Source organism: Brassica napus, chromosome C2 (assembly GCF_020379485.1).
Source record: "Brassica napus cultivar Da-Ae chromosome C2, Da-Ae, whole genome shotgun sequence".
NCBI classification, from domain to species: domain Eukaryota; kingdom Viridiplantae; phylum Streptophyta; class Magnoliopsida; order Brassicales; family Brassicaceae; genus Brassica; species Brassica napus.
In genome coordinates this window covers 23,672,950-23,686,472 of record NC_063445.1, presented here as the reverse complement: position 1 = coordinate 23,686,472, position 13,523 = coordinate 23,672,950, and the positions used below count along the sequence as shown (strand labels likewise).

General features: G+C 35.8%; 1 protein-coding gene across 1 annotated transcript; it reads right to left on the bottom strand.

The window, feature by feature from the left end:
* Positions 1-2,130: 2,130 nt before the first annotated feature.
* Positions 2,131-8,672, bottom strand: LOC106379700 (abscisic acid receptor PYL3). Its single transcript, XM_013819592.3, has 2 exons — positions 6,494-8,672; positions 2,131-4,947 (listed from the first exon to the last, which is right to left on the bottom strand). The coding sequence occupies exon 1, from the start codon at positions 7,406-7,408 to the stop codon at positions 6,791-6,793; it is 618 nt and encodes a 205-aa protein (XP_013675046.3). The 5' UTR covers positions 7,409-8,672; the 3' UTR covers positions 2,131-4,947; positions 6,494-6,790.
* Between the last annotated feature and the right edge of the window lie 4,851 nt (positions 8,673-13,523).

Genomic DNA, 13,523 nt, shown 5'->3' with positions numbered 1-13,523 from the left:
GGCGTGTCCCCATGCTGAGACCGGAAGCCTCGACCTCATGAGTAATGGTCGGGCTATGAGCTGTATGCGTTTAATAAATGACTCGGCCAAGCCGTTTTGTGTATGTACATGTGCCACGGAGTGTTCCAAACTTACCCCCACGGACATCAGTAGTCATTAAACGCTTGGGAAGTGAACTCACCAGCATTATCAAGACGTATAGTCTTTAATGGAAAATCTGAAAAGTGTGCTCGTAATCGAATTATCTGAGCAAGCAACCTGGCAAAGGCCAAGTTCCTGGTCGACAGGAGACAGACATGCGACCATCTAGTGGACGCATCTATGAGGACCATGAAATATCGAAATGTCCCCCAAGGTGGGTGAATTGGTCCACAGATGTCTCCTTGAATTCTTTCCAGAAAGTTTATAGTCTCTTTAGTGACTTTAACTGGTGATGGCCTAGAAATGAGTTTCCCTTGGGAACAAGCAACACAAGATAGGTGCTTAGAGATGACTCGTTTCTCTTTAAGGGAATGGCCGTTCGAGTTCATAATCAGTTTACGCATCATGGACGACCCGGGATGACCCAGTCGGTCGTGCCACAAAATGAAGTTATCGATTGCCTCTTTATTAAAAATGGCATTAGCTTCGATCATACTGACTTTAGTGTGGTAAAGACCAGTAGATAGTGCGGGTATGCATTCTAAGACTTTCTTATTGCCATGGACGAGTTCAAAGATTTGAAGAGATTCTTTGTTTCCCTCGCCCTTGGTTTCAATATGAAATCCATTCATTCGAATGTCTTTAAAGCTTAATAGACTTCTCATAGAGTTGGGTGAATACAAGACTCTGATATCTCAAGATGTGTACCCATAGGCAACAGGATACTAGCCTGGCCGTGCCCCTCTATGAGGCTGGCAATACCTGCAATGGTTGAGATGTTGGCGTTTTTAAGAGTTAGATTTATGAAGTATCTCTTATCTTTAAGAATCGTGTGGCTTGAGCCACTGTCCACAACAAGTACATCCTTGTTCTCGTTCATCTCTAAAACAAGATTCAAAAGGATGCAACTTAGAGACTTCATATATATAATGAAAGCTTTTATTTTATTATATAAGTCTTTAAAACAAGTTTAAAATAAAAGACAACATAGAATTTAAAAACACCAAAACATAGAAATCAAATTATAATGTCGAAATCACTTCAGTCTTTAAGACAATCCGAAGTTTCATAATCCATAAGATCGTTCTTGTCATGATCGAAGTCTTTTTCATTGTCTTGATAAACCATATGGCCTTCGGGATTCTTCCCTTTCAAACTCTCTTGATAAAGCTCAACAAGATGCTTTGGAGTTCTACAAGTCTTAGCCCAATGATTGTCCATTCCACATATATGGCACACTGATTTACTTGATTTGGTCGAGTGTTGAGGCTTAAACGAAGATCCACGTCCACGACCATGGCCTCGTCCAAATGAGCCACGATCATGTCCATGATCTCGTCCATTCTGATTACCTCGTCCGCGGCCAAAGGAACTTTGGCCACGGCCACGTCCGTATCTACTTCCTCGACCACGGCCATGATAGTCGTTTCCTTGGACATGGTGGGACTCTTTATCATCCTCAGTGTTGTGTGCTTCAGGTGGTGCTGCTGAGCCAACAGGTTTCATCTCACTGTTTCTCATTAATAACTCATTATTCTGCTCAGCAAGCAAGAGACAAGAAATAAGATCAGCATAGGTCTTAAAACCTTTCTCTTTGTAGTGTTGTTGTAACAGCACATTGCTTGTGTGGAAAGTGGAAAAGGTTTTCTCAAGCATATCCTGATATGTAATACTTTCACCACACAGTTTCAACTTTGAAACGATCTTAAACATGGCCGAGTTGTACTCGTCCACGGACTTATAGTCTTGGATTCTTAGATCCCTCCAATCAGACCAAGCCTTTGGTATGATCACCGTTCTCTGGTGATCATATCTCGATTTCAATTTGTTCCAAAGCTCTAGTGGATTCTCAATGGTTAGGTATTGATCTTTGAGACTCTCAGCTAGATGGTGACGAATGATCAAGATGGCTCTGTAACGATCTTTCTAATTTGAGTTGTTGTCCTCGGTGATACATTCACCGAGACTTTTGGATTTCAATATGATCTTGGTATCAAGTGCCCACTGAAGGTAATTGTGTACAGAGACATTTAGGGCAGCAAAATCCAAGTTATTGATTTTCGACATCTGAAATCATAGATAATATAGGTCTTTTAGAAATAAGGTTTTTAGTTTTAAAACATTCAAGTAAAGCCTAATGGCCAAAGTATATGCCTTTCGGCCAAGAAGAAGCCACACGGCTAAGTAGAAGCCACACGACCAAGAAGGAGAAGCCACACGACCAAGTAGAAGCCACAAGGCCAAGATTCAATTTAGGGTTAATGCATATAGTTTTACATGTAATTGCAATCCTAAGACGGTTGGTTTCTATCATTTCATGATTCAATCAAAACAAACAGACAAACCAATCGGCCAAGTAATAGAACAAGCCACATGGCTATTTAGTTCAATTCAATATCATCTCTAGAATTAGACCTAAGTTCAATTACAATCAATCAGTAGTGATCAGGTTCAGATATGAATGCAACAAGGCCACACGGCCACGGATGATGATCTAGAACAATTAACCTAGAATGTATTAAGGCCATACGGCCACAATCTAATTCGATTTTAAAGTGAGAAAAACTAGATCATTAGGGTTTTAACCAAGTCAAGCAATTCAGATTCAAGTTTAAACAATCCTAATCAATATTTTCTAGGTGATCAAACAAACAATTAAGTTTCAAATCAAAATTAAAAAACCGATTTTCCAATTTAGGGTTTTAGGGATTTCGAAACTTTGATCTTTGATCAAAGAGATTTTATTTGAGATTCAAAACCTTTTAAGGTTATGATTTTAATTGATCAATGGATCAATCTCGATTTAGGGTTTAGGGGATCGGACTTATTCGAGATCCGATTTACTCTTTTAGGATTTGATCTATTATCCTAGGGTTTTATCTTAGAGATTAGTTTTTAGGGTTTCAATCTTTACAAACAATCCAAATTCAATTCTCATGTTCTTAGAATTATGGTTACCTTTTGTTTACAGATTGTAGAAACCGGACCACCAAAAGAACCTCGAACGGACGCGAGCTGGAACGAGCTGGAGTTGAAGTCGCGCGAGCTGATCGCTGTCGGGTCGCGAGCTAGCTGATCGGGGAACGCGAGTTGTAGCTGTCCGGTATGCAAGCTGAGAATGGATGGAGTTGAGGCTGTGTTCGTCTAGTATCAGAAACGCCTTAGGGTTGGGGCTGATTGGATGAACACGAGCTGGAACGCTTGCAAGAACAGATTAGGGTTCGTCGGGTTAGGGTTCAAGGTCGCCGGCTAGGTTTTGGGTTTAAGGGGTTTTCGATTTGCTCAGGGAGTTTAGAGACTCGTGCTGATAATGTGTTGTTAAACAAACGGTTTGGAGACTGAATGTTTCTGTATTTCATTAATGAACAAGTGTTCCCTTTATATAGGGGATTACAAGATAAGTAAAAATGAAAGTATCCAAAACCTAAACCAACTAGGATTAAGAACGACTACTAATACATAATATGGAAAGATTACAAAGAAATGAAATCCTAATCATACAAGGAAAATGAAACACATGTATGTGGCCGCCTCTCTCTCTCTCCTCAATAGGCCGACTCTCTCTCCTCTCTCTCTCTCCTGCGGATGGACGGTTTATGGACCGGACCGGTTATGGACATCCATCAATTGATTTATAACAATGAGAGCTTTATTGAATGCAACAAACTAAAGAGAGGAAAGCTTAGATTGTCACCAAGATAAGAAGGTTTAGGATTAATTCATAAAGATAAATGAGAGGCTGCTTGAAAGGCAGCCAAGGTTGCATACTAGCAAGTATTCTAACGACATATATAGTGGTTTATAAAACCCTAGTTACATAGTTACAAAAGCTTCTTAATGGATCATAAGTTGAGCTTCACTATGGGCTTCAATACTCTTCCCTAAGAACACCAAACTAGAGATTTTTGTTGTTCCTAACCTACAAATTTTGAGGACCGGGTCAGCGTACATGCATACCAGTTCTATGATTCATGGAATTTTAGGATTGAGTGATAAATAACCAGTAAATATATATTTAATTATTTTAAACACCGAAAGATTTATGCATAGCCAATTAAATTATAAGACCAAGACAAATGTTTCATTTCTCTATGTCCAAAATCGGACATGAATATATGCATCCTGTTATAAAAGTAATGGAAAAGTCTATCTTTATTCATAGCATAAAAGTTCCTTATAAAGGAAATTACACCGTCATAGATAAATGGAAAGATTACAAATCATAATTTCTTGGTTATGAGCCATCCACAATCTGGTTCATAACACATCCGTCAAAAAAGAATCATTATTGCCAACACATGTTATGAAAGCACAGCAAGGGACACCCTACACGAACCATACCACCACTCCACTTCATCTACTCATGTTGAGTATAAATCTGATCCCAAATCATGGAAGTAGAGAATACTCAGTGCCTAATGCCTATACTCATTCAAATATTGGGGTACACACAAAACACCATCAGCACCACGTTCAAAGATTGGCACCGAAATATTACATACCAGAGAGGATATGTACTATTTGGCAATCTCTTTGTCCTTACAGCTTCTTTCCGAGTTTCTAACAGCTTTTGAAACTCTTGCAAGTCTCTATTCTCAGACTCCATATCACATGTGATACCGATAAGATGGACCACATGAAGCCAATAATCATACCAAAAGATGAATAACTTACCATTGTTGATACGTCATATGGATAAACTACACAGTAAGAACAACTATATATATATACACCATATCCAATAGCCCTTTCACAGTCAAATACCAAGCATCCCAAAATAACTCGTCTTAATAAATAGTGGTTCACCTGTACCACCAACAAAGATCCAGATTAGTCTTCATGTATTTGCAATAACAACAGTGCCGACATAGTATAAGGGACGGTTAGTTTAACCGCCCGGAACTCATACTAAATTTATCCGTTTGATTTTTCTTATTTAATATATATAATATTAAATTTAAATATATAGTGTTATAAAAATATGATAATGCAAAAAGTTTCAATCTTTTTAATTATAAGATTTTTACAAAATATTAATAAGGGTTATTTAGTAATTAAACCCCTCAACTAAAGATGAATCGTATAAAAAAACTTCAACTAAAAATCATGTGAAATAAACCCTCAACTTCAATTCCGTTAACATATATTACTCTCCATCTAAAAAACCGTGACAGAGGGTGTCATACGTTAACGGTTTATAAATTGAGGGTTTATAATGTTAAAAACTTAGTTGAGGGTTTTTTTACGATTCAAAAATAGTTGAGAGTTTTTATTACTAAAAGTCATTAAATTTTTTAAAATATTTAAAATATGATAAAACCCCTCAACTATTTTTGAATCGTAAAAAAACTGCTCAACTAAGTTTTCAATATGTCAAGCCCTCAACTTATAAACTGTTACGTATGACACCCTCCGTCACGGTTTTTTAGACGAATGGTAATATATGTTAATGGAATTAAAGTTAAAAGTTTATTTTACATGATTTTTAGTTGAGGATTTTTTTTACGATTCATCTTTTAGTTGATAGGTTTAATTACTAAAAACCCAATTAATAATTGGAGGATCTAATTTGTACTAAGATTTCTAATGGTATTGAGCTGGCCATGCGTGGCCAATAAGTGTATACGATGTTGTCTTTCATGATTTAAAGTTTTCTGACAAATGCGAAAAGCAAAGGCCACCAACTGATTGGGCACTATCAAAAGATTTAGTTATGTCTCACATATTATATTTTACATTTATACCTTAGATCTTCAGCCGAAGTAACTTGATTATATTCTTTAAATGTTTATTCGCTTTCTATATACTTTTTTTTTTTATATAATCTAGGGGTTCTCCACTTACGTGGATCATTCCCCTGGACCCGGTTAGGCAGCGGTCCACTTCATCCGGGAGGGCTTTACATGGGCTTGGGACAAGGCCCAACACCCAGTACTGCATTTGATGACAGGATGGGCAGTTCCCCTCCGCCTGGCGTCGAACCCGGAAGCATGACAATTGGCCTCCAAGGCTCTTACCAAACGAGCTACCACATCCCGTCACTTGGATGATTTTTTATTCAACAAAAAGCCTTGATTATATTTCTTAAATGTAATTCAACACTAAATAGAATTGACAAAAATATATCGGTTAGTACTTGACAAAAATGAAAATGTAGGAAAAAAACAGTAACCGAAGGATAATTCCAATGCACATTGACAAAAATAGTACTATAGTTTGTTGGGTCGAATCTTCTCAGAGCTCTCCTTGTGAGGGTTACTAGAGCATGTTTATTGCATTAGTTTAAATGGGTTGCTTAGGGTATTTTGTAATTAAAAAAAAAGAAAAAGAGAAAAAAAGAGAAGGAGTGTACCTTAATTAAGCACTAGAAGAGTTATTGCTTCTGTTGCTTTTCATCTTTTGTTTCTATTTTTCTCTCTTTCTGTTTCTCTTTTCTTTGGCCCACTTAATTTTGTCTTCGCTATGGCCCAGGAGACCCTTAAAGGGTTTTAGCATTAAATATGCTCCAACCCATTACAGTCCATAAAATACGTATACACACCTCACCTCACCTCACCTCACATTCCACACACACACATTTAACAAACCGACCCATTTATGGCCAACTATCAATATATATACACGCGACATTTTCAACACAAAAAAAGTTTCAAGTCGGAGAAGCCATGGAAACGACGGCGAGATTCTGTAAATTGGATTTAACGACAGTATCCACAAACATCCTCGTATCTTCCTCTGTATTACCTTTTGGTATATCAACAATGTAAGACTCCAACACCACACTGTACTCTCTCTTGACCTTATCCTTTTCCAAGACAACAAACTCATTAACCGACGTAACCGACCGGTAATTTCTTAACCGGTGTTCTCCTCCAAGAACACGAAAACTCAAGATTCGTTTCTCTTCATCTAGAGCTTCTAGTAACTCAACGCTTGTTGACGCTGGAAGACCAGACACGACGCTAACTTCCCTTATGGTCCCGACGCTAATCTCTTTACCGTTACCTCTGATGGTGCAGCTTTTGATAAAGTGTTTGTATTTGTTTGGATTCGCGAAGTCGCGGACGAATCTCCATATGGTACGTGCTGGTGCGTCTACGCGGTGTGCTATGAGGGATGTGCACGTGTTTGGCGATCTTGGGAGCGTGTGGTACGTTCTGATGATTGGATCTAGAGTTGAAAACTCGTCCTTCGTTAATCCATATGGTGTTGTTGTTGTTGATGATGACGATGATGGGGCGTGGCTAAGAGGAAGATTAGGGTTCATGATTTTGAGAAAAAAAAGTACGAAGCTAGGACTGATTCTTTTGACATACCATTACAATATATGTACAGATATATATAATAAGTTATTGTATTATATAAATGTATATTTAAATGGAGAAGTGAGATGTTGATATGTATTTTGACTAACGGAGTTGGGTTGCACTAAATTGCTTTCTGATATGTATGAAGTGTGAACGTGATACCAAATCTCATTTTTATATGACTCATTGGATCCTTCAGGAGCTACAAACACATCAGCTTTTTGGGGTAAAATACAAAATAGATTATACTTTTGTTAATTTGATATGTAAGGCTAGACGACGTAGAAGAAAGATCGATGCCCCTAATAGGGTTAACGTGACGTAGAAGAAAAATCGATGCCCCTAATAGGGTTAACGTGACTATATATGGAAGAAATTTTGTTTCTGATCAGTTTTTAATTTGCCTTACTTTATATTTTGTGCAACGTTGTTCTTGCTATACTATTTTTGGAAGATCTATGCTAGTCGGTAGGTTCGAGACTGAATTATCTTTGGTTAATGTATAAACAAGTTTAATGCAACATGGACATTCATTATGCAAGTTGGTTATAACTTTATTATAGTTTTTCAAAAAAATCAAATTTCTTGCTGTTGGCAATAATAAAATAATAATAATCTTTTTTTTTTCCGGCTAAAATATTTTATTAATTATTGTCAGCACAAATATTGTTGTACAAAAAACCTGGACAAGATTGGAACAAACTCCAATCAGTCGGAGAAATAATAGATTTTTTTGCTAGCAAGTCAGCACAACCATTATGTTGACGATGAACATGCACATATGATGTTGAGAGAAATCGAGACTTCCATGCAATGACTGAGTTGACCAAGTGTTGACAACGGGAACCGTAGGCTTCCCCTTTTATGTATTTAAGGATACTGAGATTATCTCCTTCGAATATGACGTTCCTATAACCTAACGATGAGCATGCTTGCATTGACCAAATCAGTGCAGACAATTCCGACTCCATAACTGTTGATCGTCCTTCAAATTAATAAAATAATAATAATCTAATAATAAAAGTTCGTACTGTTGAATGAATAGAAAACAGAGTTTTTTTAATTGAATATCTCTATATATTTACACAAGCAGTGATAATGAAATTCTAATTTATGAAAAGCTGAAATACATCAATTTGCGCCACAAAACTAATGCATCTTATAACCAAAAAAGAAAACATTTAGTTGAACCCATGTCCAACAACAACCAAAATTGGTCTCAAGTCTTAACCCATCCTCTCATCTGACACGTAATTTATACGTTGACTAGTGGTATTCGGATTCGTATGTTTTATCTCTAATAAATTTAAAATTGTTTTTGATCGTGGTTAATGAATGACAATAGTGTATTACTTTGTTTTGAAGTTGCTTAGCATCAAATTGTATGTTTTATCTCTAATAAATTCAAAATTGTTTTTGATTCATTTGATAGTGGTTAATGAAAATAGTGTATTACTTTGTTTTGAAGTTGTTTAGATCAAAGAAGAATATCATAAGTGGTTTTCACTGATCGATTCAATCTAAATATGATAAATAACTGATAGTTGCACTAAAGTAAATAGTTAAAATTAAAACATAAATTAAAATCGATGTCCCAAAAAAAAACATGTAAATGAATGTTTGTAGGAAAAAATGGATATATATATATATATATATATATATATATATATGTATTTGCAAGAGTTTATCATTTTCTATTTATTCTATAAGACTATAGATCAATAATAATGGTATTGATCTCAATTATTTAAGTAATTAATTTACAGATGCTCTCACATATTTTTTTTTAAAAATATCTTTGGGTTATATGTTATTTTGTGCGACGAAACTGTTTGAAATTTTATAAAATTGAAGTACTATTATAATAATGTATGCTTACATTTGTCTCATATATTTTTGATATTTTTTTTTATTTTTTGTTAAATCTTGAGACTATTTAAAATCATATTTTGCGTGGGTTTCATTATATTTATGCCAATTTTAAGATAATCAACTACTATATCATTATATTTATGCCAGTTTATAGATTTTTGGTTAGTTTCCCTATGCTGATCTCTATTATATTTTGACAAAGACTAAATTTTCAAAATAACATTTTCAGAGCCATAACTTTTTCCTTTTTTTCTGTTTAGATGTGCGGTTTATGTGTTATAAATATTTATCAGTATTTTTTATTTTTTAATATTTTAATATTTTACATAATATTAAATAAACAAACGGTTAAGACTAAAACTAAAGCAAAGGGAAATAGCTTTATATTTTTTAATATTTTTTGCTTTTAGTTATTTTATTTATGATTATTTAAATGTGACAATCTAATATATATCTTTATGAAACAATAGAAGTTTAAGTCTTTAAGATATTTCCATATCATTTTAGAAATAAAAATGTTTCTCAATGATATGTAGATATATTAATTGTATTCAACTCGTAGATCTTTGGTTTTGTTTTAAAAAAAAATAAATTAAAATATATTTATGTAGATATATTAGCCTTTTCTTTTCTTTTTTTCCTGGTTTTTTCTCAAAAATATGCATTTATCCGAAAGAGAGAATAATTATAATCAAATTGCTTTTTTTATCATACTTATTTAATTTTGACGAAAATAGTTCATGAACTCATAAAAATTCTATTTTTATTTTTGATTCCTGAGACTTTATGGTCTCCTTCTAGCTTCATCACGGGTGTCATGGGATTAGCATGCTGTTGATGAGCTTCTAAAACCAAAACTCAGGACTCGAGTGTAATCTCTGATCAAGCCTTGCAGCCTCTAGAGACTCGGAGATTATGATGTGGCGGTAATGAGAGGATTTGCAGAAATGCAGTCTCCTGCACCCTCGGGCACAATCATCATAGTCCCTCAGACAGTCTAGTATCTATGATAGGATTTGCAGAAATGGTGAGCCTGGTTTATGTTGTAGTTGTTGTAATAACAGAACTTAGTGTCCATGCTCTTTCATCTTGGACACAACAGAGTCTTGGTTTCTTCCGAGTTTTACCGTCTGTAGCCTGCTGATTGTTCCCACTGCTCTCTATCTGATCCGTCGATGTTTCCTCCTCTGTGCGACGGTGTCTCCTGTTTCTGGTTTTGAATTATTTGAAGTGTTTAGACTTATGTCGTTACAGTTGTTCTTCGTATTGGAGTTACTTGCTCTGTACCTTAGAGGAGTAAAAAAAATATTTTAATATAAGAACACTTGCAATGAAGTTGTGGTTGCTTAATTATGCTCAACAGGAAGCAAAGAAACAAAGGTTATGCAGAAGACAATATAAAAAACACAATAAAAAAGACACAATATATCAACAAACATAGATAACAAAACAAAAAGTGATCAGACTTTCAAATTTAACACTGACCAAGAGGATATGTCATCATTGAATGTCCTCGGAACCTTCCTCGAAGGAGAATAAATGGCTATACAGGAGTTGTGTGGACATCGTCATTGAATGTTGTCTTGATAAGGCTAACAACCTCTATGATGTCTGCGAAGATATAGTTAGACGATGCTTAATTTAACTGCAGAACACTGGCTATGGTGGATAAATGAAAGATTTCAGACTCACCTGGAAACTGAGTATTTGCCTTTGCCAGTGACATCAAATCTAAGAGATTGAAGTCAGTGGTGCTTAGAGATGTCTGAAAGTGTTAAGTTGATGGACATAAATAGATCCTTGAAGGAGCTATAACTGTTAAAAGGAAAATCATGAAAAGCTTGAGAAAATATTAGAGAAGCAACAAAATAAAATCAGATCCTATCATCGAGGGGACATGGAGAGCTCGACCTTTTCATCAAGCAAGAGCATGTCGACTCCCTCGACCTCTTTTTAACGTCGTGCCTCCCTAAAATAGAGAAGCCGTGTAACCACCGTCTGACGCGCACATACGACTTTCAAATCGGAAAACATGAGGACTCCATTGTTGCGATCCATGCTTGCAAGGAAGCAGTCTAACTAAGAGGATCAAGCAGTTCGATTTGAAGATGGCTTAATGTCTTATTTATAGTATTAGGAATTAGGGATTATCAAATCGCTGGTGGAGAAAGGTTATTGAATTTTACGTAGTGGGAGAGGTGGCCGGAAGAAGTTAATGTAGAAGCTTAATGATATGATTGAATTAGTGGTAACGTTGCACAGAGAAATTCCAATAGCCGCTGCAAAATAAGGTAACGGAGAAGACATACTTTCGAGGTATAAGTGGGCTTAAACTGGGCTGTTAAGATAATAACATGAGCTTGTTTTAGTGACATTTGTTTTATGGGATAAAATATGTGGATTGAGTTATCATTATTTCGTAGGTTTGAGTGACCCAAACAATATGATTTGAGCGGAACTTAAAAGCTCTTATAGGAGAGGATGCCACATGGCATGATTTGCCCCCTTTCTAAATCTTATGTGGCAGCACAAGGAGGGAGAAAAGTCTCATTTATTGTATAAGATGTTGCCGTTAACTCTCCGGTCATCGCGACTTAAGCCTTTTCTCTACTGAGACCATTTTCAAATCAATTATTGTTATAAAAGTAATGGAAAAGTCTATCTTTATTCATAACATAGAGGTTCTTTATATAGGAGATTAGACCGTCATAGATAAATGAAAATATTACAAATCATAATCTCTTGGTTATGAGCCATCCACGATTTGGTTCATAACACTCTCCCTTGGATGCCATAACCATTTAGATCTTGTAATGTGCTTTAATGTGCTTTAATGTTGTCTCATTAAAACCTTACCAGGAAAACTCAATTGAGACAAAACCATGGTGAAAGAAAAAGAGTACAACACACATTACTCCTCCTGATTTGGACATTACTGAAGGTTCCTTAGACCTCTCCAATTTTCTGCAATCCGTGGGTGATGAAGATCTTGGGCATAATATGCTTCGTCCTCGAACATGATACTTGGTTCTTCTTTACCATCGGCCATGCCACAATCTGATCGAACATATTGAGTCATCGACCTCAAATACACACACACGAAATCTTGGATGATGTTGCTGTGATATGCGTGTACCACCATGTGTAAAACATAACCTGTCTGAAAACAAATCAACAAAACTAAATAACTCCTCTTTGGGCTGGTTAGTATAAAATAAACCAAAATCAAAGGCTTCTTCATCGTCCTTCTTATGGACCAATCAGATCAGTGTCTAAAACAAGACTTCTGCATCGTCCATCTCAGGACTAAATGGACTTCTTTATCGTCCGCCTTTGGACTGAATGGATCAGTGTCCAAAACAAGTGATCTCACGCCCATGTACTAGATAATGGGTAATACTGGTCTATATTAAATCTCTTGAGTACCCTTTTCTGTATATACTATTTGATGCACAAGGATTTCATTGTTAATGTACTCAAGCTGTAATCCTAAACAAAACTTTGTTTTCTAAGATCTTTCATCTCAAACTCTTTCTTGAGATATTGAACTGTTTGGGAAATTGTATCCAGAGGTTCCTAGGATATTCAGATTATATACTTTGATGATTATCAATATTGTTCTCGAGAACTTGCTGTACTTTCAGCTCAATACCCTCTAGTACTTTCATTATCCAGTGGACCATATAAATATGCAGTCACTACATCAACTTGGTACAAGTCTAATTTTCTCTCTTATATAGCCAGACTTATGAGAAATCTAAAAGTAGTTGCATCCACCACATGAGAGTATGTCTCCTCATAATCTATTACTGGTCTTTGTGAGAATCCTTGTGTAACATCAGCTTTATATCTCACGATTTCTATTCCTCACAAGACCCATTTATATCCACTGGTTTTAACATCATATGGCGTCTTAATCATATGGCCAAATACGCCTTTCTTCCTTAAACTATTTAACCCCACGTTTCCATTCAATCCAATCTGTTCTACGAGTGCGCACTCTTATATTGACGTGGGTTCATGATCCTCGCTTATATTCATAAATTCAAGTGCTACCTTGTATGCAAATAAATCATCTTATGTCGACATTCCTTATTGGTTTCATTATGTTCCAGACATGATGTATCGATTGAGATTCATTATTATCAGGACCTTTAATACTTTGCAGCTTGGCGTCCCAAGCTACATTGTTTGGTACATGTA